Source organism: Macaca mulatta, chromosome 9, assembly GCF_049350105.2.
Source record: "Macaca mulatta isolate MMU2019108-1 chromosome 9, T2T-MMU8v2.0, whole genome shotgun sequence".
Taxonomy (NCBI): domain Eukaryota; kingdom Metazoa; phylum Chordata; class Mammalia; order Primates; family Cercopithecidae; genus Macaca; species Macaca mulatta.
Window position 1 is genome coordinate 81,796,175 of NC_133414.1, and position 24,393 is coordinate 81,820,567.

The 24,393-nt window shown below is 37.6% G+C and overlaps 1 protein-coding gene across 20 annotated transcripts in view; it reads left to right on the forward strand.

Moving 5' to 3' along the window:
* HERC4 (HECT and RLD domain containing E3 ubiquitin protein ligase 4) overlaps positions 1-24,393 on the forward strand; it is a 152,642-nt gene that overhangs the window by 102,855 nt on the left and 25,394 nt on the right. For 13 of the 20 annotated variants that reach the window (XM_077944928.1, XM_077944935.1, XM_077944927.1 and 10 more), the window contains 5 exons: positions 2,250-2,369; positions 10,128-10,151; positions 12,392-12,490; positions 14,137-14,304; positions 14,527-14,670. In XM_077944928.1, coding sequence (XP_077801054.1) covers positions 2,250-2,369; positions 10,128-10,151; positions 12,392-12,490; positions 14,137-14,304; positions 14,527-14,670 — 555 coding nt within the window. The remainder of the gene's footprint in view (positions 1-2,249; positions 2,370-10,127; positions 10,152-12,391; positions 12,491-14,136; positions 14,305-14,526; positions 14,671-24,393) is intronic. The other 7 variants (XM_077944939.1, XM_077944936.1, XM_077944931.1 and 4 more) reach the window with 1 other exon arrangement.

A 24,393-nucleotide genomic window follows, 5' to 3' on the forward strand; every position in this document is an offset into this window, starting at 1 on the left:
TACTGTATGGTCCAGGATTTGGTCTATCTTAGTGAACATTTCATGTACAATTGTTAGGTGAAGTGTTCTATGACAGTGAGTGCAAGTTGGTTTAAATTGTTCAGATCATCTATACTTGCTGGTTTTGTCTATTTTTTTCTGGTTTTGTCTATTTTTTTCTATCAGTTAATGAGAGCATTGTTAAAAATCTCCAACTATGATGGTGGTTCTGTTGATTTCTCTTTCATTTATTTTCAAGGTCTGCTACTTTGGATTGTTGTGACTTCTTGGTGAATTAATCCTTTTATTGTTATGAAATGTGCCCCTTTTCCTCTGGAAATGCTTGTTTCGAACTCTTATTGTAAGACTAGCCTCTCTGGCCAGGTGCGGTGGCTTATGCCTGTAATCCCAGCACTTTGGGAGGCCGAGGTGGGCGGATCACGAGGTCAGGAGATCGAGACCATCCTGGCTAACATGGTGAAACCCCATCTCTACTAAAAATACAAAAAAAACAAATAAATAAATAACTGGGCGTAGTGGCGGTCGCCTGTAGTCCCAGCTACTCAGGAGGCTGAGGCAGGAGAATGGCATGAACCTGGGAGACGGAGCTTGCAGTGAGCCAAGATTATGCCGCTACATTCCAGCCTGGGCAACAGGGCGAGACTTCATCTCAGGAAAAAGAAAAAGGAGTAGCCTCTCAGCTGTACTTTCTGTTGGTTTATTGGGTTTGAGTTTTATTTATTTATTTATTTATTTACTTTTAGCAGGTCTTACTTTGTGCATTCATGGTTTAGAGTTAGCCAAGGATGTGGGGGGAGTTTGCACACAGATTTTGGGGCTTCGTCTTCTGGATTCCTTTCTTTGATTTTTTTATTCCTCACTGGCTGGCTGTGCTGGCAGCTTCAGTCTCTGTCTATTAAGACTGCTGCTTTCTGCTTGAGCTCTATTCTCTGCTTGTGTCCATTCCTGTTTCTGCCTACTTTTGGTGGATCTTCAGTGTTTTTAAGTACAGCAGTTTTCTTTAATGTATTGTCTAGAGTTATAATTGTTAGTGTCAGGAAGATTAGTCTGATACAAAGTATTATGCCATATTTAGTACCAGAATTCCTCTAGTCTCTTTTAATTTAGAATAGCTCCTTTTTTTTTTTTCGATCCCTGCTACCTTGACTTTTTGAAGACTCTTGGCCAGTTTTCTTATAAAAGTTTCATAATCAGGATTTGTCTGATTGTTTCCTCATGGTAATATTTATTTAACTTGTTCCTCTATCCCTTGTATTTCCTGTAACCTAGAATTTAGATTAGGAGACTTGATTGGATTTGGGTTAAACCATTTTTCCTTCATAGATCATTCGTATGCTTCCTGTTGATTTATATCACCAAGAACATAATATTTCGTTGTTCCAGTGTTGGTGATGATTAGTTAGATCACTTGATTAAGATGGTGCTCTGCACTGTAAAGATTTGTTCTTATCTTTGTAATTAATAGATAATCTCTGGGGTGGTAATTTGCATCCTCTTCATTTTTCACATCATGTCCGGATATCACTTCCTAAAATTTATTCTAATCAGATGCCAGCACAGAGCAACACTTAACAAGCATTAGCTGCTATTATTATTAAGGTCCCATTTCCCAACCATAAGTCTTTATAGTATCTAGTTTATATATACCATATATACTTTAATCATCCATATCTCATACTGTGTTGTAGTTATAAAGACATGTCTTTCTTTTCTAGATTTTGGGGTACTGAATGCAGATATCACATCTTACAAATCTTTGGGTCTCCCATAGCACTTAACTAGCATTTTGCATATAGTAGGCACTCAGTAATTATTTTTTGTAGGAAGAAAATATTAGCTAAGAATATCCCCAAAGCATTTTTTTCTTTAGACATTTTAAATTTCTCTGTCTTGGCCGGGTGCAGTGGCTCACACCAGTAATCCCAGCACTTTGGGAGGCTGAGGCGGGCGGATCACAAGGTCAGGAGATCGAGACCATCCTGGCTAACACGGTGAAACCCCGTCTCTACTAAAAACACAAAAAATTAGCCGGGCGTGGTGGCAGGCGCCTGTAGTCCCAGCTACTCGGGAGGCTGAAGCAGAAGAATGTCCTGAACCCGGGAGTTGGAGCTTACAGTGAGATGATATTGTGCCACTGCACTCCAGCCTGGGCGACAGAGCAAGACTCCACCTCAAAAAAAAAAAAAAAAAAAAATTTATCTGTCTTGAGTACTGGTTAAATTTAATGTCAATTACATTCTCTTTTGTAGGTAAATGAGAAAACGGGACAGATTATACAGTATGATAAATTTTATATACATGAAGTACAAGAATTGATAGACATAAGGAATGATTATATCAACTGGGTCCAACAGCAGGCCTATGGAATGGTAGGTTTTCTGTGCAATTTGTGATTTCATTTTTATGTATCATTTTTATGTATATGTATCTAATAAAAAAAAAAGAAACAATTACTTGGTTTTGAAATGAGAAAGTTTTTTCAGAACTTTTATCCAGAACTTACTTTTTAAATAAAAAAACATTGCAAAAGGAGTGCTATATATTATACAGTATTTATATACAAACATTCTACTCTTTTACCAAAGCCAAACCAAAGAGATGGATTATACTTAAAAAAGAGAAAAACTGCAAATGTGAAATGGATTTTTAACTCATTTATTTTCCATGAGATTGCCTCTTATTTCTCCAATGTTGAAAATACTGGCATTCTTCATACTGGAACTCCTAAGAATGCATTATTGTTATGAAATTGGTGCTTCAAGACTACCAAAAGAGGGCTGGGTGCGGTGGCTCATGCCTGTAATCTTAGCACTTTAGGAGCCCGAGACAAGTGGATTGCCTGAGCTCAAGATTTCAAGACCAGCCTGGGTAACATGACAAAACGCCATCTCTACTAAAAATACAAAAAATTAGCCATGTATGGTGTTACATGCCTGTAATCCCAACTACTCAGAAGGCTGAGGCATGAGAATCACTTGAACCTGGGAGGTGGAGGTTGCAGTGAGCCGATTATGTGTTTACTTTTATTTCAGATTTTTTATATAAATGTGGGTGCACACATCTTTTTATGTGGCCAAGTCTTTAATAACTACACACTTACTATCCCATTAAAATAGTACCATAGTCTTACATAAAACTTGAATTAGGCACATAAAATTTTAATGCAGAAATGGGTAAGCAGCTAGATACAAAATATTTAGGTTTACTATTCTTATTTGCTAGCCATTTTTGTATACTTGAGGCCCACTTTTCTGCATACAGGTAATTTAATATGTATGCAGCACTTATATAATAGAGGGATGAGTAACCTTTCATTGCTTGCTAGGCACCAGCTTGTAAGCTTCTTGTGGATGGGTATGTCAGTCAACCAGCACCTGTGACAGTGTTTAGAATATGTCTAGTAAGCACTAAAAAAGTATAGTAGTTTTTGAATGGCAATCTGGCTACTGCATGCTGTTTTTAGGATACTCCCACCTCCCAGAATCAGGTTGCTTCTAGACATTTTTTCCTTAGTGCAGTTGGGTCTGTACTGGGAGAGACTCATTGACTCTTCTCCTGAGTCACCTTGAGGCTGGGTCAGGTTTATAGACATTCTGTAGATTTAGATGTACTCACTTGCTTATTCAACAAACAATGAGAATCTGTTATATAACAGGCACTGATTTAGGTATTGGAAATACAGTGCTGAACCAGGCAGAGCCTTGTTTCTCCTGGAATTCGTAATCTAGTGGGCAAGATTAGCAATAGTCAAACAAGGCAAAGAATACCAGCTAATAATATGTACTTTTAAAATGAGGGGACTTAGTAAAGATAGGTTTCAGAAAAGACTTGTCTAATGAAGTATGAGTGTTAATCTGAATGACAAGGAGCAGCCCTTTAAGATCAGGGCAGAGAGAATTTCAAGAACAATGAACATTTGTTCTTTTCACTTTGTGAACATAGTTCACAAAGCTATATTTTAGTAGATTAGGGGAGAGGAAATGATGAGTTTGACTAGGATGATGGTTGTTTAGATGGAAGAAGGAAATGGACTTGGAATACGTCTTGGAGATAAAAGGGAATCTTGGCGACAAAAGGAAAATAAAAATCACTGATGGATTGGATATGAAGTGAGGAAAGGACCTTAGGTGAAAACAAGCTTGACATGATTGAAAGATAGAAAAAAGCCAGCATGGGGATGGGTGTGGTGGTTCACGCCTGTAATCCCAGCACTTTGGGAGACCAAGGTAGGCAGATCACAAGGTCAGGAGTTGGAGACCAGCTTGGCCAACATAGTGAAATCCCGTCTCTACTAAAAATATACAAAATTAGCCGGGCATGGTGATGGGCGCCTGTAATCCCACTACTCAGGAGGCTGAGGCAGGAGAATAGCTTGAACCCAGGAGACGGAGGTTGCAGTGAGCCTAGATCATGCCATTGCACTCCAGCATGGGCGACACTGCGAGACTCCGTTTCAAAAAAAAAAAGAAAAGAAAAAAAAAGAGCCAGCATGGCTTATGGGAGTGAGGAGGGAACAGAGAAATGGGCAGGGGCCAAATCATAGACAGTTTAGTAAACTAGGATTAGGAATTTGGATTTTATCTAAAGTGTTACGATAAACGGTGGAAACTTAATCTGATCTTTTTGAATAATCACTTTGTTGGCTTTGTAGGGAACGGGACAGACATGAAAGATGGAGATCCATGAGAAAGCTATGTTTTAGTAGATTAGGGGAGAGGAAATGATGAGTTTGACTAGGATGATGGCTGTTTAGATGGAAGAAGGAAATGGACTTGGAATACATCTTGGAGATAAAAGGAAATCTTGGTAACAAAAGGAAAATAAAAATCACTAATGAATTGGATATGAAGTGAGGAAAGGAGAGAAATCCACAAAGATTAAAAAGCAGGTGTGGTAGGGGGAAAACTAGGAGAGTCTTGGAAACCATAATTTAAAATTGAAAGAGAGAATGTTGAATGCTCCAGAGAAGGAGGATGAAACCATAGTATTGACAGTGAATTTGGTTACATGAAGGTAATTGGTAACCTTGATAATACCATTCTAGGGTTGGGGTGTTGTAAAGAGAAATTTAGAGGTAAGGAAGTAGTAACAACCATTGGCAATACTTTGAAGAAGTTCTGCATTGAAGAGGAGAAAAAAAAATGGAGTGGTAGCTGGAATCAAGGGATAATTTTTTAAGAAAGAAAATAATTGACCTCAGCGAAGTTTTGAATAAATATTTCCTTTTTTCTTCATCTCTGACCTAGGTAAAGCTTCTCAAACTCTTCCTTCAGAGAACCTGTGAAGGCAGGAGAAATAACATATCTCTTAAGGATTTAACCTTCCCTCAGCAAGACTTGAACTGAGGCTAATTTTCTGTCTTTAAATGCAAATTTTGCATTATGGGCATAATAGATATTTATTGCAATATAAAAGAGATTTAATGTATTTGCCATTGAGGAAAATTGGTTCTTCTGGAAATGAACCTTGTTCATACCAAGACTTTGCATATAAACCCTCACACACCAACCAGGGTACCCTAGGTCTTTTAGCAGTGTTTTTGAAAGGATTCAGAACATTTGGAGGGATATGTGGACCCTTTTAAAGAAGAACAATTTCTTAAGAAGCCCAGTGTTCACTTACATATTATATAAATATATACACACATTAAACTAGTACTAAACTCTTGGTGCTCAGTTCTTATAAGAACTCTAAGACCACAACAAATTTATAATTATAAATAACATTACAGTCTGGATGTGGTGGCTCACATCTGTAATCCCAGCACTTTGGGAGGCTGATGTGGGCGGATCATCTGAGGTCAGAAGTTCTAGACCAGCCTGGCCAATATGGCAAAACCCCATCTCTACTAAAAATACAAAAATGAGCCAAGCGTGGTGGCGGGCACCTGTAATCCCAGCAACTTGGGAGGCTGAGGCAGGAGAATGACTTGAACTCGGGAGACAGAGGTTGCAGTGAGCTGAGATCGCGCCATTGCACTTCAGCCTGGGCGACAGAGTGAGACTCCATCTCAAAAAATAAATAAATAATAAATAACATTACAAATTGGAAAATTTATTATGGAGGATGTTGTGATGATTAAGAATTCTAGCTCACAACATAAATATGTATGATGAGAAAGCAGGGTAACTTTTATGAAAAAGTGCCTGGGTTCAGATCCCACCTCAGCATATATTCAGTTCAGTCCTTGGGAAAATTACTTAATTTCTCTGAGATTTCATTTTGTTTTCTGTAAATTAGAATATTAGTACCTACCTTAAAAAATTTTGAGAAGATTAATTTATATGATCCCTCCGAAGGACTTAGAGTAATTTCTGGCACATAGTTAAGTCTTTATAAAATGGTGATTGTTATTGCTGGCTACCTTGACACAGGCTACAAATTTGGCAGTAGCTTTTATTCTGACGTGTCTAATAACTCTGTTCTCTTGCTGCCTTTCTCTATGTGCACTACAATGAAACATTTTCTAAGAGTACTTTCTAGGTACTATTCTCAGTTTCCTTATCCTCCTTTAACTTTGCTTTTAAATTGTTTGTAAAAATACCTTATTGGTTACTACCAAACTCTTTGCCATTTTTTCTTCCCTTTCTGATACTTTTAATTATCTTTATCTGGTTTTTCCTTTGGTGCTTCTCTCTCTTAGAAAAATGATTTTACCTAATGTCTAATCATCTCTTTTTCTCAAGTTTTGCATGGCCTATTATTTTTCATATTCTTGCCAGTTCACGTCTTTCTCTTCCAATTTTTAGTGTAACCAGATTATATTCTGCTTAGTATGGGTTAGTCGCACTATAAATTCTAACATTATCTTATTGACTTCCCCAATGTATAATGATATGCATAGCATCTATATCTACTTACATGTAGTAATAAAAAAGATAATGCATAAATACTAATATTTCATTATTTAGCTAAGGAGGAAATCCATCTCCCATACTATAAACTCCCTTGGTATATAGTATAGTTATCAAGCAGGCCATAGATGAATATTTATAGGCTTTTTTTTTCTTATTTAAACTTTCTTACTTAGTAATAGCACTTTTTAAATGTCCTACAAGAGGAATATTGGTGATGTGAAGGCTGTGCATGTGTGAGGATAGGGATATATTGGAAGTCTCTGCACCTTCCTTTCAATTTTGCTGTGAACCTAAAGCTGCTTTAAAATAATAAAGTTCTTTTTTCAAAAAAAGTCCCACAAGGTATACTATAAAAGGATTTTGGTTGTTCCTTTTATATTGCCTTCTAGCTAAACTGAGTGTAATCTAAAAGGCTTTTTTGCAGAACAGTCTGTAAAGACTTTCATCTTGTTTACACTGTCAATAGGAGCACTTACGTAGTAATAACTTGGTACTCTGAATTTTTTGAAAGAAATTCTTGTCAATAATATTCTTCCTCTGAATAGGATTTGCATAGAGTGATGTTTTGCTTATGCTTACACACTGCTTTGGCTTTACTTAGCACAATATAGTGAGAGAACCCAAAGTCTTTGCTATTTGCTAATATCTTAAATCCTCCAATAATACCCCTGGTGACATGTGGGAACTTAGTCAACTACAGAGTTAAAGAGAACAGTCCACACAAGACTGCCTTCACTTCTGATACCAATTGTGAGTTTGGGGAGGGTCCCCCAAACTATTCTTAGGTTTGATAATTTGCTACAAGACCTCCCAGAACTCATTGAAAATTGTTACACTGATGATTAGAGTTGATTACAGAGAAAGGATAGTGGGTTAAAATCAGCCAAGGGTCCTTTTGACTCTCTGAGCAGCATCATGACATTTGGCAAGAACAAGCACCTTATGAAAGATGACAAATAGTCAGCCAAGGAGTGGTTGATCTACTTTCTAAGAAAGATTGGTATGGTATGAAAGCACATGCTATGTTTAGTGTAAGAAATATTGGAGAGAAACACTAGTCACCAGGACTCAAGGAACCAAAATTATATCTGATGGCCTCAAGGGTTGTGTATATTTGAAGTGAACCTTTCTGATCTGCAAATGATGAAATTGCATTTTAAAAATCCAAGCTGACTACTGAGGATGTTGAGGCTCTAAACTACCTAACTTCCATAGCATGGATATTACCTGTGACAGAATGAGTTGCATGGCCAAAAACTGGTAGATCATGAAAGAAGCTCATGTTAATGTCAAGACCACTGATGGTCATTTGCTTCGTCTGTTCTGTGTTGGTTTTACTAAGCAACGCAACAGTCAGATACAGAAGACCTCTTACTCTCAGCACCAACAGGTCCGCCAAATCCAGAAGAAGGTGATGAAAATCATGATCCAAGAGGTTCAGACAAGTGACTTGAAAGAAGTGGTCAATAAATTGATTCCTGACAACATTGGAAAAGATAAAGAAAAGGCTTGCCAGTCTATTTATCCTCTCCATGCTTGTCCTTGTTAGATAAGTAAAAATGCTGAAGATGCCCAAGTTTGAATTGGGAAAACCAGGGAACTTCATGGTGATGGTAGTAGTTCTAGAAAGGCTACTGGGGATGTGACAGGTGCTAAAGTTATATGAGCTGATGGATGTGGACCACAAATACAAGAATCTGTTTAAAATTCAGGCTTTTGGCTGGGCACGGTGGCTCACGCCTGTAATCTCAGCACTTTGGGAGGCTGAGGCGGGCGGATCACGAGGTAAGGAGTTCAAAACCAGCCTAACCAACATGGAGAAACCCCTCTCTACTAAAAATATAAAATTAGCCAGGCCTGGTGGCACATGCCTATAATCCTAGCTACTCGGGAGGCTGAGGCAGGGGAATCGCTTGAACCCTGGAGGCAGAGGTTGTGGTGAGACGAGATGGCACCATTGCACTCCAGCCTGGGCAACAGGAGCCAAATTCCATCTCAAAAAAAAAAAGAGAGAGAAAAAAATTTAGGCTTTTAATAGTGACAAATGAAAAGTTCCATCTGTGAAAAAAATCAGCCAAAATCTGCACATAGGGGACAGTCTGGGAAAGATAATCAGAGGCAGAGTTTCTGTTGTCCTTTCCTTATAGAGTCATGAATGAATTACTTTCCTGGCATAGATGTGTGGTACAGAGTATTTCCAGCCAAGGAAGCTCACCAGAAACCTGGTGCCCAGAGTTTTTAATGGGGTTCAGTCATATCCTGCTCATGTAGGGACCTCTAGTTCCCAGCTCTTCTGGAGGCAGAACTGACAGAACATGGCCCAAGCCCCTATCACAAGTCACATTGTCCGGTGGCTAAAGCCCCAGGCAAACAAAGACACTCCTATCAGGCTTGATATTCCACAGGTCTATAGGTCGCCTCCTAGTAACCTAGGGCAATGCTCTCTTCTGGGGTCAGATTAATTCCTCATAACACAAAGTACCATCCACACATTTAATAACATAGTTCTGAATATTCTGGTGCTTTACACGAGTCTGTGCTCTGAGCATATATGGAAGCTTTCTACAAGAAAATGTACGTTTCTGTTCAATAAAGTGGTAAGCTTTCATTGTAATTTCCACTATTACTTCCTTAATAAATATATCTTTCTCTCTTTATTTATTTTTGCTTACCAACCCTTTTGCCCTGTCCTGTACTTTCTACTTTAAATTAATTCAGTTTTAAAGAATGTTTAATGTAAGATACCTTATGTTTTACTGTTTTTTTTCTGTCCAATAGAAACAATTTATGGCTTATTTTTTCTCACTTTGTGTCCATATAGCATTTTAATCTACTAAACGCTGTCAAACATTTTGCTGAGATTTTAGAAGGCTTAAAGTCTGAGGAATGTTTTTTCTATTTTTTAAGTAGAAAAACTGAGCCATAAAATTATTTTTTTAAGACCAATCCAGGCATAGGATTCGTTTTCTTGTTCTGCCTAAATTCTGCAAATGGGGGTGTTTAATGGCTGAAAACAAATTTCATTATGTTCAAGCTCAATAATTTTATGATCACAAGGTACCTGAAACAAAGATCTTACATTTATAGATAAATATATATAAGATGCATGTTTAGGGGGTGTATTTTATTGTAGATGTATTTTCTACCTCATTACTTCAATATTCTGCTGTAGCAAAATATATGAAATGCTACCTTGAATAGAAATAGTTAAATTTGGACACTAACATTGCTCTTTCCTCGTTATTGTTATATTCTGCACTGCTGTCTTAGGATGTCAACCATGGATTAACTGAGGTAAGTTTGGTGTAATAAAGCTCATGTTCAGAGTAAGATATACTCCATTTTCTCCTAAGTAATAGGAGAGCCAAAGATTCCTTTTTTGTTGTGGTTTAAAAATGTAAATAAATATATATGTATCATTTTTAAAAACTGAGTCTGTAGAGATTAACTTGTATAATAACATTTTAGAAGTTTTCTGAAGAAAATGAAATTCTGTTAACATTCCACCTATATAATGCCTCAACAATATTTGCTTCAGATCTATCCTCCTCAGGTCTTCCAGTATAAAATGTAATGTGTCCTCAGAATATAAAAAAGCAAACTTTTATTTTAAAATTTAGCAAATGCCTACCTAATGTGTGAAAACATTTTATAGTAGAGAAGTAAAACAAATATCATTTTTAAAATTGATTAGTTGATACTCAGAATGGTCACAAAGTTAAACTTTTTGTATGATTATCTTTCTCACTTCTAATATATAAAGTTCTAGCACTTTGGTTTAAGTAATCAACAACCCTAGACTACCCTTTTAACACTTGGGAACATAAAACTTTCTTTTTCTGTTATAGATGTTAGGTTTTGCTTTGATTTGCTTTTTGTTCATTGTTATGTTTTTTCCAGCACTTGAACCAATGAAGCATTTTGAATTAGCCTTAAATTATAGCTCTAATATTGTTTGCTTCCTCATTGTCAAGTATAATTAGCACATAAAAATTTGAAAACAGAGGCTGAGGCAGGAGAATTGCGTGAACCCGGGAGGCGGAGCCTGCAGTGAGCTGAGATCCGGCCACTGCACTCTAGCCTGGGCGGCAGAGCGAGACTCCGTCTCAAAAAAAAAAAAAAAAAAAAAAAAATTTGAAAACAGAGTTTTGAAGCCAAAGGGTACTTTAGAGATATCTAAATCTTTTTGAATTTCGAAGAAGTAAAATTGGTATTTATGATCATTAGCTAGGCAGTGCCACAAATATAGGATGGAGGTAAACCTTGTCACATGAAAAATACTGAAGAGTGAATGTTTAGAATGGAATAAAATACAATTTAGGGAGAGCGTGATTAGGACTTCAAATATTTAAACTACGTACACTTCCAGCAGGGGCAAAACAAAGACTAAATGATGCACAGTGAAACATAGAAATGCAGATTCAGGCTGGGCGCAGTGGCTCACGCCTGTAATCCCAGCACTTTGGGAGGCCGAGGCTGGCAGATCATGAGGTCAGGAGTTCAAGACTAGCCTGGCCAACCTAGTGAAACCCCATCTCAACAGCGGGCGCCTGTAATCCCAGCTACTCGGGAGGCTGAGGCAGGAGAATCACTTGAACCCAGGAGGCAAAGGTTGCAGTGAGCCTAGATTGCGCCATTGCACTCCAGCCTGGGCGACAGTGCGAGACTGTGTCTGGAAAAAAAAAAGAAAGAAAAAGAAATGCAGATTCAGACTATAAAGAACTATCTAATCACTACAGAGTGGATTGTTTTATGGTGTATTAATTCTTCATTAGAAGTCTTATAGCAGAGGCTCTGAGTCAGAGCAGGCACAAAGATATTGTCTTATTGGGTAGATGGTGGAAGTAGGTCCTCCGCCAACTACAAGAATATGTGACTGGCAATTCATAACTCTTTATATTTTACTGTACTGTTAAAATACTTAGCAATCAATACATTACCTACTAAGATAAGTAATTGTCTATGAAGTGTTTAATGTCTTATAATGGTAATAATAGATCAGTTTTCCTAACTTTAAAGGCTAACAGAATAGTAATACTAAATGGTACTTTTTTGCATATTAAGTAAGTGAACAGATGTTGGACTTATAATAATTTTGACATCCTAATGACATTATACTCAATAAATATCTGTTAAGTGAAGGAATAGACAGATTACTTATTAGCCTCAGTTGCTGCAGTTGCCCTAACATGTAAGAATTGGCTACAGTATTTAACATAGGAGCCCCAATTTTAGAACAAATTTGCAGCCTCATTCACTGAGATTTGCAATTAACATATGCTAAGCAAAAGATACTTGCAGTATGTGATTGTATAGACTCTCAAGTATACAGTTGCCCCCTAAAATTGGGAATTGGGTTTATTCCAATGCCTCATTTAATTTTTAATAATTCTGTAAGCAGCATGTTTTATTTGTAATTCCAGAACCACGAGTGAATAAACAAAGAATGTAGTCCACTTTATAAGAAATGACAGCATCCACAATAAGTATATCACAAATCAACTTGTACTAATAAGTTAATTTTTTATTTCCAGTTGGCAGATATCCCTGTTACAATCTGTACATATCCATTTGTATTTGATGCCCAAGCAAAAACTACTCTGTTACAGACCGATGCAGTCTTACAGATGCAGGTAAAATATTGTATACTACTAATCTAATTTGAGAGGGGGTTTTTTTAAAATTGTTTCTTTGATGTTTTTGGACAGTAAATATTTGAAATTTTCCTAGGATCAGTAATGAAGGTACACAAAGTACTTTGGGTAGCTATCAAGAAGATTGCTGCAAATATTCAGTCTTTATAAACCATTTTACTAGTTTACTTGATAAGATATTGGTTTGTTTCAAAATCTTGTTTCATTATGTGTCCCGTTTTTATATGCTTAGTAAGAGATGGAAGTCACTAGAGGTGAGAGATGTTAAAAGTAGGAAACATTTGATCTCTTGTTAGGAAGAGGATGTGAAATTTCCTTGAAGAAAGTTTCAATAATAAGGTATTAAACATTTTCCTGGGGTTGGTCACCGTTATCTCCTATTCCTCTTTCTTTTCCCCTTCCTATCACCCTTTCCCATCCATTTTATGTTGAACATTCTTTCATTTATAGAGAGGATTTTAAAAACTACTTCATATTATGACTTTAAAGGGTTACAGTAAGTTTGCTTTATCATTTGATCCTGTAAATAAAAAAGATTTTGAGCTGCTTCCTCTGGTATAGAATATCTGACTATACCAACTAAGGATTAAGGAAAGGATGAAAAGAAAGCTTGAATGTTTAATAGTCTAAAAATATTTTTAAAAATTAAAAACCTTCAAATCTTGGTAACCATTTTTATTCTGTTCAAATAAATGCATTTGGTATTCTAAATATTTTTGTAGTATTCTATACTAACAGCTAGTAAACCAGTTTTTTGGAGGTCTTTGTTAAAACAGTAAGTTAATAACTTGGTGATTTTACCATGGGATATTCCATTTTAGAGCAAGAACTCAGGGAGAATCATAATAAAAGAACAAAAGTTTTAAATGGTAAAAATCAAATCCTTGGTTCATGAGCACATACCATGATTACTCAGTTAAGTGAATTTGTGTAATACTTCCTTAGCCAGAGCATTCCTTATTCTCTTTGTTTTTTATTTTTTATTTTTGAGACAGAGTTTTGGTCTTGTCACCCAGGCTGTAGTGCAATAGCACAGTCTCAGCTCACTGGAACCCCTGCCTCCCGGGTTCAAGTGATTCTCCTGCCTCAGCCTTCTGAGTAGCTGGGATTACAGGTACCTGCTACGGTGCGCTGCTAATTTTGTATTTTTAGTTGAGACAGCATTTCACCGTGTTGGGCAGGCTGGTCTCGAACTCCTGACCTCAGGTAATCTGCCCTCACTGGCCTCCCAAAGCGCTGGGATTACAGGCGTGAACCACCTTGCCTAGCCTGTTCCTTATACTCTTTAAAGGTTTATTTTTTTCTCCTCACTCTTTACCCTCCAGTGAATGTTTTTTAGAAAAACTAGGGCTCAGATTTATCAGTGTTACTATAGTTCTGTACTGGCTTACTTTAATGGTGTTATGAGTTATACATTATACATTAATATAAAAGCATTCAAAAGGGTGCTCTTTATGCTCAGTTTATTAAGTTTTTATGCTGTACTGGATACTGCGTTAGGTGCTGTGTTAATTCAGTAGCACAGGAATTATAGAATACCTGTAACTAATAGGTAGAGGTTAGCCTGTTTCAGTCACAGTATTATTGTAGCATTGCTGTTAAAATGTTAATCTTTTGTTTTCCAGATGGCTATTGATCAGGCCCACAGGCAGAACGTCTCCTCTCTTTTTCTCCCAGTGATTGAATCTGTGAATCCCTGCCTAATTCTAGTGGTGCGTAGAGAAAATATTGTAGGAGATGCAATGGAAGTCCTTAGGAAAACAAAGAACATAGATTACAAGAAGCCACTCAAGGTAATTTGACATTTTGTTGTATAATTGGGACTTTTATTCAGAAGCTATGTTTAAAATTTTCCTATTTGTTTTTAGTGAATCTTTGAAACTTAATAAATAAAATTATGTGTATTTTAAACTATTAATTGTAGAGTATTAGTAATAAATAGCATGTTCTAGGGTCTCCAGAATGTACTTTCATTTCTTTACAGTCTATTCGGTGTTTGCATTGTGCTATTTTAGGTTATATTTGTTGGAGAAGATGCTGTGGATGCAGGAGGGGTGCGCAAAGAATTTTTCTTGCTCATCATGAGGGAATTATTGGATCCTAAGTATGGCATGTTTAGGTATTATGAAGATTCCAGGCTCATTTGGTTTTCTGATAAGGTAAAATGTCCAACCATCTAAATTACTTCTGTGTATATACCCATGTATTTATACCTGTATATATCAAGTTAATTCATATCAAATAAGGAATTACTACTGGATTCCTAACATATAAGATCTGCTTTATTACAATTTGAAAAATTATAAACTTTGGACTTGGAGTTGTCAAAACACATTGGATGCTTACCACACATTTTAAATTAACAAAATAAATTAAGAGATGGGCAGCCAGAAAATAATGTTGACTATACCTTCTGCTGATTTCAATTTGAAAATTGAGTAATAATCACAAGATTAACTTTTCTTTTGGGAAAAATTAATTTATCATTAGGGATCATTTATTTCTCTACCTTATCATTTAGAGCAGGTCAGCAGACTATAGCCCATTAGTCTCAAAAAAAAAAAAAAAAGTCACACCCACTCTTTCAAGGCTACTTTCACGCTACAACAGCAGAGGCAGAGTTGAAGTAATTACAACAGTGACCCTATATCCAAGAAACCCCAAAATATTTGCCATCTGGTTCTTTGTAGAAAGTTTGCTGACCCCATTTAGTGGATCATACGTGAAAAGGATGGATCAGTTTAGTAGAACTCCTGACTTGAAAGAAATTTAAATAGAATAGCTATTGGTTATAAAAACCTCAATGTAATATTTAATCATTCTGCCTGGGGGTTGGCTGTCTTGTGTGATGTTAGCAGTCATTGGTGCTTAGTGCCTAGACTCATTAATTCATCAGGGGTTGCAAAATGGTGTGCTACTCTAATATTTCTTTTTCATTTATTAGCTTGGATACTTCTGTATAGAGAAATTTCCTCACATTTTTTGATTCCTTAGTAGTGCAATTCATAGGAAAGGATTCTATTTGGTTGCCAGTTTTTCAAAAGAATGAATTGGTTCATTAGCATGGTCCACTGGTAATAATTCATTTTTTTTTGTTCTGCTTTCAAGTATCATTGTGTATTCATAGGTTTAAACATACTTGATGTTTTTCAATCCACTGCAGTTATTGTCTTTATTGATGCTCATATTGTCCCATCTTTGTTGAAGGAGAGCTCTTAAGGTTGGTGCCCAAGTCCTTTAGAAACAACCTATATGCTTTGGTACCTTCCTTGCTACGTTGTGTACTTACTATGACAGAATGTTCCAGACTTATCTTACACATTTACTGCCTAACAACCAACATTACCACCAGTATTATGACTACTAAAATTTTTTAAATTGTTTTTTTCAGTTCTTTTTGTCCAAAGGGTATACCCTAATATAGATAGACAGCCAGATAATATAGTTTTGATATCATTTAAAATTGTTACTCTATTGTTGTACCACCAAGGGAATACTCATTTACGCTAACTTGTTTTTAGGGATTGCTTGTTCAAATTCAGTTTAGTTTTACAATAATATAAAATATCTATGTAGTTCCAAATTCAAATCTACAAAATAAGATGTGTTAAAAGAAGTCAAGCTCCACCTTGTTCTCCCCCTTCTCCTATGGGTGATCTTTTGAAAATGTATGGGCTATTCTCCTTTAAAATATATATATATGTAGATAGCAATAGATTACATACCAAAGTAATTTTCCTGGTTTTTACCCTATGTAAGCTGTTACCACTGGAGAAAACTGAGTGAAGGGTATATGGGAGGTCTTTGTATTATTTGTGTAATTTATGAGTCTTTAAGATATTTTAAAATAAGTATTTTTTGGCCAGGCACAGTGGCTCACACCTCTAATCCCAGCTGTTTGGGAGGCCAGGGTGGAGGTCAGGAGTTCAAGACCAGCCTGGCCAACATGATGAAACCCCGTCTACTAAAAATACAAAAATTAGCCGGGCGTGGTGCACGCCTGTAATCCCAGCTACTCAGAAAGCTGAGGTAGGAGAATCACTTGAACCCAGTAGGCAGAGGTTGCAGTGAGCCAAGATCACACCACTGCATTCCAGCCTGGTGACAAAGCAAGACTCTCTTTAGTCACATTTAACTGTTTGGATAGAGGTAAGGACAAGACCAACAGTTGATTTTAATCACGTTTTGGTTTTAGCAAGTGAGTGTAACACAGAAGGGAGTAAAAGGCAAGGGAGTTATTATAGTGAGGGATTATGGAATTTCAGCTTTGTGTGGGCTTGATTTGGACAAATAAATTGTGATGGTGGAATTGTATTGAGGGGCTGAGATAAGAAGTCAGAGGTGATGGTTAGTTATGGAATGCTTGAAATTGAGATTTGGAGGGTTGTAGTTGAATGTAAGATATAACCATGGGTGTGGTCATTGAGATGTGGTGGAGAGCAAGATTGTTGGAAACAGACAGGTTCAGAAACTGAGAGGCTAGTGTGTTGTATGCATTTTTTTTTTGTCTGGATATTGAAGTTGCCAAAAACAATGGTAGAAATAGTGGTAGAGCAAGAAAGCGTAAGATAGTGCCAAAGTTTGTGAATGAAGGAATTGTAGAAGGTTTTTTATACAACTGCCCAAGGAACAGTTGCAGGGAATATAGTCAGTTGGCCTGTGTTTCAGAGGAGTTGGAAATTTTAGGATGGCAAATGGAAGGAAGTCTAGAAACACCGAAGAACAAGGAGACCTACCTTAGCTCTAGAAGCAATCGTATAAAGGACTGAAGAGAAAAGTGACACCATTTGTGAGAGCTGCAGAGGAAATGGTGTCCTCAGGAGATAGTCTTGTTTACTTAGACAAAAAGGGGAAAAAAATTGTAGTTTAGGATATAAGCAGTTTTCTAAATGGTAGATTGTGAGTTCCAGAACAGTGAAAGGGTTTGCTGGAGAAAGGACAGTCATAAAATTGTGTCAGACTTGAGGTCATCTCACAGTGCCATATGGTTGTGGGTTTAGGGATAACCTATGAGTTTCGAGGCTTTGTATTTGGTCAGTAAACAGGCATATAAGACATGATGGAGTTAGTCCTATTGGCCTCTGAGGTAAGTGGACAATCTGCTCAAATCCTAGCCTCCTTCCTGGCGCTAGTCTCTATAAATAGGGAAGTTTGTAGTGGTGTAGCAGGTAGAATTTGAGAGGGCATATGAGGTTGGGGGCTGTCCTGCCAGAAACAGAGTTCTGTCTGCCCTTTAGTCAGTTTTGCAAAGAGATAATGTTTTGAGACCAAGGGAGGGGCAGTTGTAATAAGCTTTATCATGAATCTCTTTGGTACCATTCAAGTTATATCTCAGCTTGGCTGGTGAGAGCCCCTTAGAGCTGGTTCTACTCTTTGGTGTACTTCTGACATATCTCCATTATTCTTCAAATATTTCCTTTCATTTGGTACAGTAAACATTCCAGGTTTATCTTGTGTTTTCTCCACCCCAGCCCTGGCATTAGCCATTTTTCATAAGAGCCCTGTCTTCTTTAAGTGGAAAATGGTATTTAGAAATCAAGCTTTGGGTGCTAAGTGTAGTACTTCTTGCTTCCAGGGAGTCAGTAGTTCTACTGGGTTCTTTCAGCTGATAGAACTAGGATCTGTATGTGTGTATACACACATGCATCCATAGACTTACCTATATTTAGAGCTGTATATATGTTGAAGACCATGGAATCAAACTGATACTTCTAATTCTATCCAAACACCAAAGAATTTATTCTAGCCTTCTCCCTTTCCATATTATGTATACAACTTTCATCATCAATGAGAAACTTTACTGCCATCATCTTTAGGGTATTTACTTAAATCTCCCCTGTAAATCTCCCAGGCATGGTGGCTCACGCCTATAATCCCAGCACTTTGGGAGGCTGAGGCGGGTGGATCACCTGAGGTCAGGAGTTCAAGACCAGCCTGGTCAACATGGTGAAACCCTGTTTCTACTAAAAATACAAAAATTAGCAGGGCATGGTGGCACATGCCTGTAGTCCAAGCTACTCAGGAGGCTGAGGCAGGAGAATCACTTGAACCTGAGTGGCGGAGGTTGCAGTGAGCCGAGATCGCGCCACTGTACTCCAGCCTGGGGACAGAGTGAGACTGTGTCTTAAAAAAAAAAAGAAACCTCCCCTGTATGTATCCATGGAATCTTCAGGCTGCACTGGTCAAAAGCTCAACCTCAGACATACTGGACCACCCTCTCCGAAAAGGTATAATAGTAGGATGTTACCTGTGGATTTTTCCCAAATTCCCTTTATGATGTTAAGGAAATTCCCTTCTGTCCCTAGTTTGTTCAGCATTTTTATCATAAAAGAATATTGGAGATACTCTTTTGTGTAATGCTTTTCCTTTTTTTTTTCTTTTTTTTTTTTTTCTGTGATTTTTGTTTTTTGTTTTTTGTTTTTTTTTGAGATAGAGTCTTGCTCTATCCTCTAGGCTGGAGTGCAGTGGCAAAATCTCAGCTCACTGCAAACTCCGCCTCCCAGGTACAAGTGATTCTCCTGCCTCAGCCTCCCAAGTAGCTGGGATTACAGGCACGCACCACCACACCTGGCTAGTTTTTTATATATTTGGTAGAGATGAGGTTTCACCATGTTGGCCAGGCTGGTCTCAAACTCCTGACCTCAAGTGATCCACCCGCTTCAGCCACCCAAAGTGCTGGCGTGAGCCACTGCGCCCAGTTATGTAATGCTTTTTCTAAGTCAGTAGAGATGGCCGTGTAGTTTTCTTGTTTCATTCTGTTAATGTGGTGCATTATGCTGGTTGATTTTCTTATGTTGAATCTCCCTTGCATTCCTGGGGTAAATCCCATTTGGTAATAGTGTATAATCCTTTCAGTAGGCTACTTGATTGAGGTTGCTAATATTTTGTTGACAATTTTCACATCTATAGTCATAAGGGATATTGGTTTGTAGGGTTGGATTTTTGTTTGTTTACTGTTTTTTTGTTTTGGGGGGTGTGTGCAAAGTCCTTTTCTGGTATTTTGATAGTGATGACCTCATAGAATGATTTAGGAAATATTCCCTCTGTTGTGATCTTCTGGAAGAGTTTGAGAATTGGTATTAATTCTCCTTTAAATGTTTGGTAGAATCTGATCCTCGGCTTTTCTTTGTTAGAAGATTTTTATTTTTTTTGAGACAGAGTCTTACTCTGTCACCCCAGCTGGAGTGCAGTGGCACAATCTCAGCTCACTGTAACCTTTGCCTCCCAGGTTCATCCCTGCCTCAGCTTCCCAAGTAGCTGGGACTACAGGTGCATGCCCCCATGCTGGGCTAATTTTTTGTTTTGTTTTTGTTTTTGTTTCTGTTTTTTTTAAGTAGAGACAGGGTTTCACTGTGTTAGCCAGGATAGTCTTGATCTCCTGACCTTGCGATCCGCCCACCTCGGCCTTCCAAAGTGCTGAGATTATAGGAGTGAGCCACCACACCTGGCCTGGAAGATGTTTTAATTATAGATTTAATCTCTTTAATTTTTATGAGTTTATTCAGATTTTCTAGTGTTTTTTTAGTGTTAGCTGAGTTCAGTTGGCCCTTTGTATCTTTGGGTTTCACTTCTGTGGATTCAACTACCACATATAAAAATAATCGGGGAAAAAAATTGTGTCTGTACTGAACATGTACAGACTTTTTATCATTATTCCTTAAACAATATAGGATAACAACTATTCGCATAACATTTACATTGTATTTGGTATTATAAGTAGTTTAGAGATTATTTTAAATATACAGGATGATGTATATACATTATATGCAAATACTCTACACCATTTTATATCAGGGACTTGAGTATCCTTGGATTTTGGTATTTGCTGCAGGTCCTGGAACCAATCCTCCATGAATACCAAAGGAAAACTGTAGCTTGTGGGTTTCTAGGAATTTGTCCGTTTCCTCTAGGTTATCTATTTTGTTGGTATACAGTTGCTCATAATATTTTCTTATAATCTTATTTCTGTAAAATATAGTGATGGCCCCACTTTCATTCCTTATTTTAGTCATTTGAATCTTCTTTTTTCCTTGGTCAGTCAGTCTAAAGGTTTGTCACTTCGTTAACCTTTTATTTTTTATTTATTTATTTATTTATTTATTTATTTATTTGAGACGGAGTCTTGCTCTGTCGCCCAGGCTGGAGTGCGGTGGCCGGATCTGAGCTCACTGCAAGCTCCACCTCCTGGGTTTACGCCATTCTCCTGCCTCAGCCTCCCGAGTAGCTGGGACTACAGGAGCCCGCTACCTCGCCTGGCTAATTTTTTGTATCTTTTTTTTTAGTAGAGACAGGGTTTCACCGTGTTAGCCAGGATGGTCTCGATCTCCTGACCTCGTGATCTGCCCGTCTCGGCCTCCCAAAGTGCTGGGATTACAGGCTTGAGCCACCGCGCCCGGCACGTTAACCTTTATCCCAGCACTTTGGGAGGCCGAGACGGGCGGATCATGAGGTCAGGAGATCGAGACCATCCTGGCTAACACAGTGAAACCCCGTCTCTACTAAAAAATACAAAAAAAAAAAAACTAGCCGGGCGAGGTGGCGGGCGCCTGTAGTCCCAGCTACTCAGGAGGCTGAGGCAGGAGAATGGCGCAAACCCGGGAGGCGGAGCTTGCAGTGAGCTGAGATCCCACCACTGCACTCCAGCCCGGGCAACAGCACGAGACTCCGTCTCAAAAAAAAAAAAAAAAAAAAGAACCAACTTTTGGCTTTGTTGCTTCTGTGTATTATTTTTCTTTTTTTTTTTTTAAGCAAAAGTAATTCTGTTTTATTGATGTAGGTATTAGTATAATCATTTAAATACATCCAGAGGGTGCAGCCTTTACAGGAAAAGAGGAAGTCAGCATTAATTTGTTTAAAATACTTAACTGCAAGTGCAAAGTTAAACAAGACTCCTATAGATTGTGCATTAAAGGTAAAGTCAAGAGGAAAAATGATGCAAGGAAATAACAATTTTGTCTTCTTTTTTAAAAAAATTCAATCGGTTTTTGGAAAACAGGTGGTGTTTGGTTGCATGAATAAGTTATTTAGTGGCGATTTCTGAGATTTTGGTGCACCCATCATCCAAGCAGTAACCACTGTAACCAATTGTAGTACCAATTGGGTACTACACACTGTACCCAATGTGTAGTCTTTTATCTCTCACCCCGCTAACACCCTTTCCCCCAAGTCCCCAAAGTCCATTGTATCATTCTCATGCATTTGTATCCTCATAGCTTAGCTCCCGCTTATGAGTGAGAACATATGATGTTTGGTTTCCCATTCCTGAGTTATTTCACTGAGAATAATGGTCTCCAGTTCCATCCAGGTTGCTGTGAATGCCATTATTGCATTCCATTTTATAGCTGAATAGTATTCCATGGTGTATGTGTGTATATAAATATATATATACCAAATTTTTGTATGCACTTGTTGATTGATGGGCATTTGGGCTGGTGCCATATTTTTGCAATTGCGAATTGTGCCACTATAAACATGCATGTGCAAGTATCTTTTTTATGTAATAACTTATTTTCCTCTGGGTAGATATCCAGTAGTGGGATTACTGGATCAAATGGTAGATCTACTTTTAGTTTTGTTTTTTTTTTTTTTTTTTTGAGACGGAGTCTCACTCTGTCGCTCAGGCTGGAGTGCAGTGGTGCTGTCTCCGCTCACTGCAGGCCCTGCCTACTGGGTTCATGCCATTCTCCTGCCTCAGCCTCCCAAGTAGCTGGGAATGCAGGCACCCGCCACCACGCCCGGCTAATTTTTTTTTTTTTTTTTTTTTTTTTTTAGTAGAGATGGGGCTTCACTGTGTTAGCCAGGATGGGCTCGATCTCCTTACCTCGTGATCTGCCTACCTCGGCCTTCCAAAGTGCTGGGATTACAGATGTGAGCCACTGTGCCTAGCCAACTTTTAGTTCTTTTTAAAATTTTTATTTATTTATTTATTTTGGGGGTGAGAGACAGTCTTGCTCTGTCACTCAGGCCGGAATTCAGTGGCACAGTCTCGGCTGACTGCAACCTCTGTCTCCATGTTCAAGCCATTCTTGTGCCTCAGCCTCCCAAGTGGCTGGTACTATATGCATGCCCCACCACGCTCAGCTAGTTTTTGTATTTTTAGTAAAGACAGTGTTTTGTCATGTTGGCCAGGCTGGTCTTGAACTACTGACGTCAGGTTATTCACCTACCTCGGCCTCCCAAAGTGCAGGAATTACAGGCATGAGCCACCATGCCTGGCCTATTTTTGGTTCTTTAAGGAATCTCCACACTGTTTTCCGTAGTGGCTGTACTAGTTTACCTTCCCACCATCAGTGTAGAACTGTTCCCTTTTTACCACATCCACGCCAACATCTATTTTTTTTTATTTTTTTATTATGGCCATTCTTGAAGGAGTAAGGTCGTATTGCATTGTGGTTTTGATTTGCATTTCCCTGATCATTAGTGATGTTGAGCAGTTTTTCTTTTTCTTTTTCTTTTTTTTTTTTGCCATTTGTATATTTCCTTTTGAGAATTGTCTTCATGTCCTTAGCCCACTTTTAGATGGGATTGTTTTTTTCTTGCTGATTTGTCTGAGTTCCTTGTAGATTCTGGATTGTATATTATTTTTCTATTCTTTAATACATTTATCACTGCTTTAATATTTAGTTTTCTCCATCTGCTAGCTTTGGGTATACTTTGTTCTTAGTTCCTTAGGATATAAACTTAGGTTATTGACATGAGATGATTCTGTTTGTTTTAGTTTAAGTGTTTACAACTGTTCGTTTCCCTCTGAACACTGCTATTTTTGCATCCTATAAGTTGTAGTATGCTGTGTTTTCATTAGTCTCTAAGTATTTTCTAATTTCCCTTGTGATTTCTTCTTTGATCTTTTGGTTGTTTAAGAGTGTATTGTTTAGGCTGGGCATGGTGGCTCATGCCTGTAATCCCAGCACTTTGGGAGGCCGAGGCGGGCAGATCATGAGGTCAGGAGCTCAAGACCAGCCTGGTCAACGTGGTGAAACCCCGTCTCTACTAAAAATACAAGAAAAAAAAAAGAGTGTATTGTTTAATTTCCACATATTTGTGAATTTTCTAGATTTCCTTTTATTATTTCTAGTTTCATTCCATTATGATATGAGAAGATAATTTTTTATGATTTAATCTTTTTAAAATTTATTAAAAGTTTTGTGACCTAACATATGGTCTGTCCTAGAAGATGTTCCATATACACTTAAAAAGAATGTTTATTCTACTTTTATTGGATAGAGTATTCTATATATGTCTGATAGGTCTTGTTGGTTTATAGTGTATTCAAGTTCTCTATTTCCTTATTGATCTTTTGATTGTTGTATACATTAATGATAGTGGGATATTAAAGCTACCAATTGTTATCTTAGAACTGTCTGTACCTCCCTTTGATTCTGTCAATTTTTGCCTTATGTATTTTGGAGCTGTGTTGTTAGGTTCATAACTATTTGTAATTGTGATATCTTCGTGATGAATTGACCCTGTTAATATTTGTCTTTGTCTCATATCAGTTTTGCATCATATTAGTCTATTTTGTCTTAGTATAGTTTCTCTAGCTCTCTTTTGTTACTATTTACATGGAATAACTATTTTCCAAATCTTAACTTTCAACCTATTTGTGTCTTTGGACCTAAAGCAAGACTTGTATTTTTTTAAAGACTTGTTTTGTGGCCTAACATATGGTCCATCCATATGCTGCAGAGAACAATGTGTGTTCTTCAGCTGCTAGATGAAATGTTCTATAAATTTCTATTAGATCCATTTGGTCTACAGTGCAGATTAAGTCCAATGTTTCTTCATTGATTTTCTGTTAGAATGATGTGTCCAATGCTGTAAGTGGAGTATTGAAGTCTCCAGCTATCACTGTATTGGGGTCTCTCTCTCTCTCTTTAGCTCTA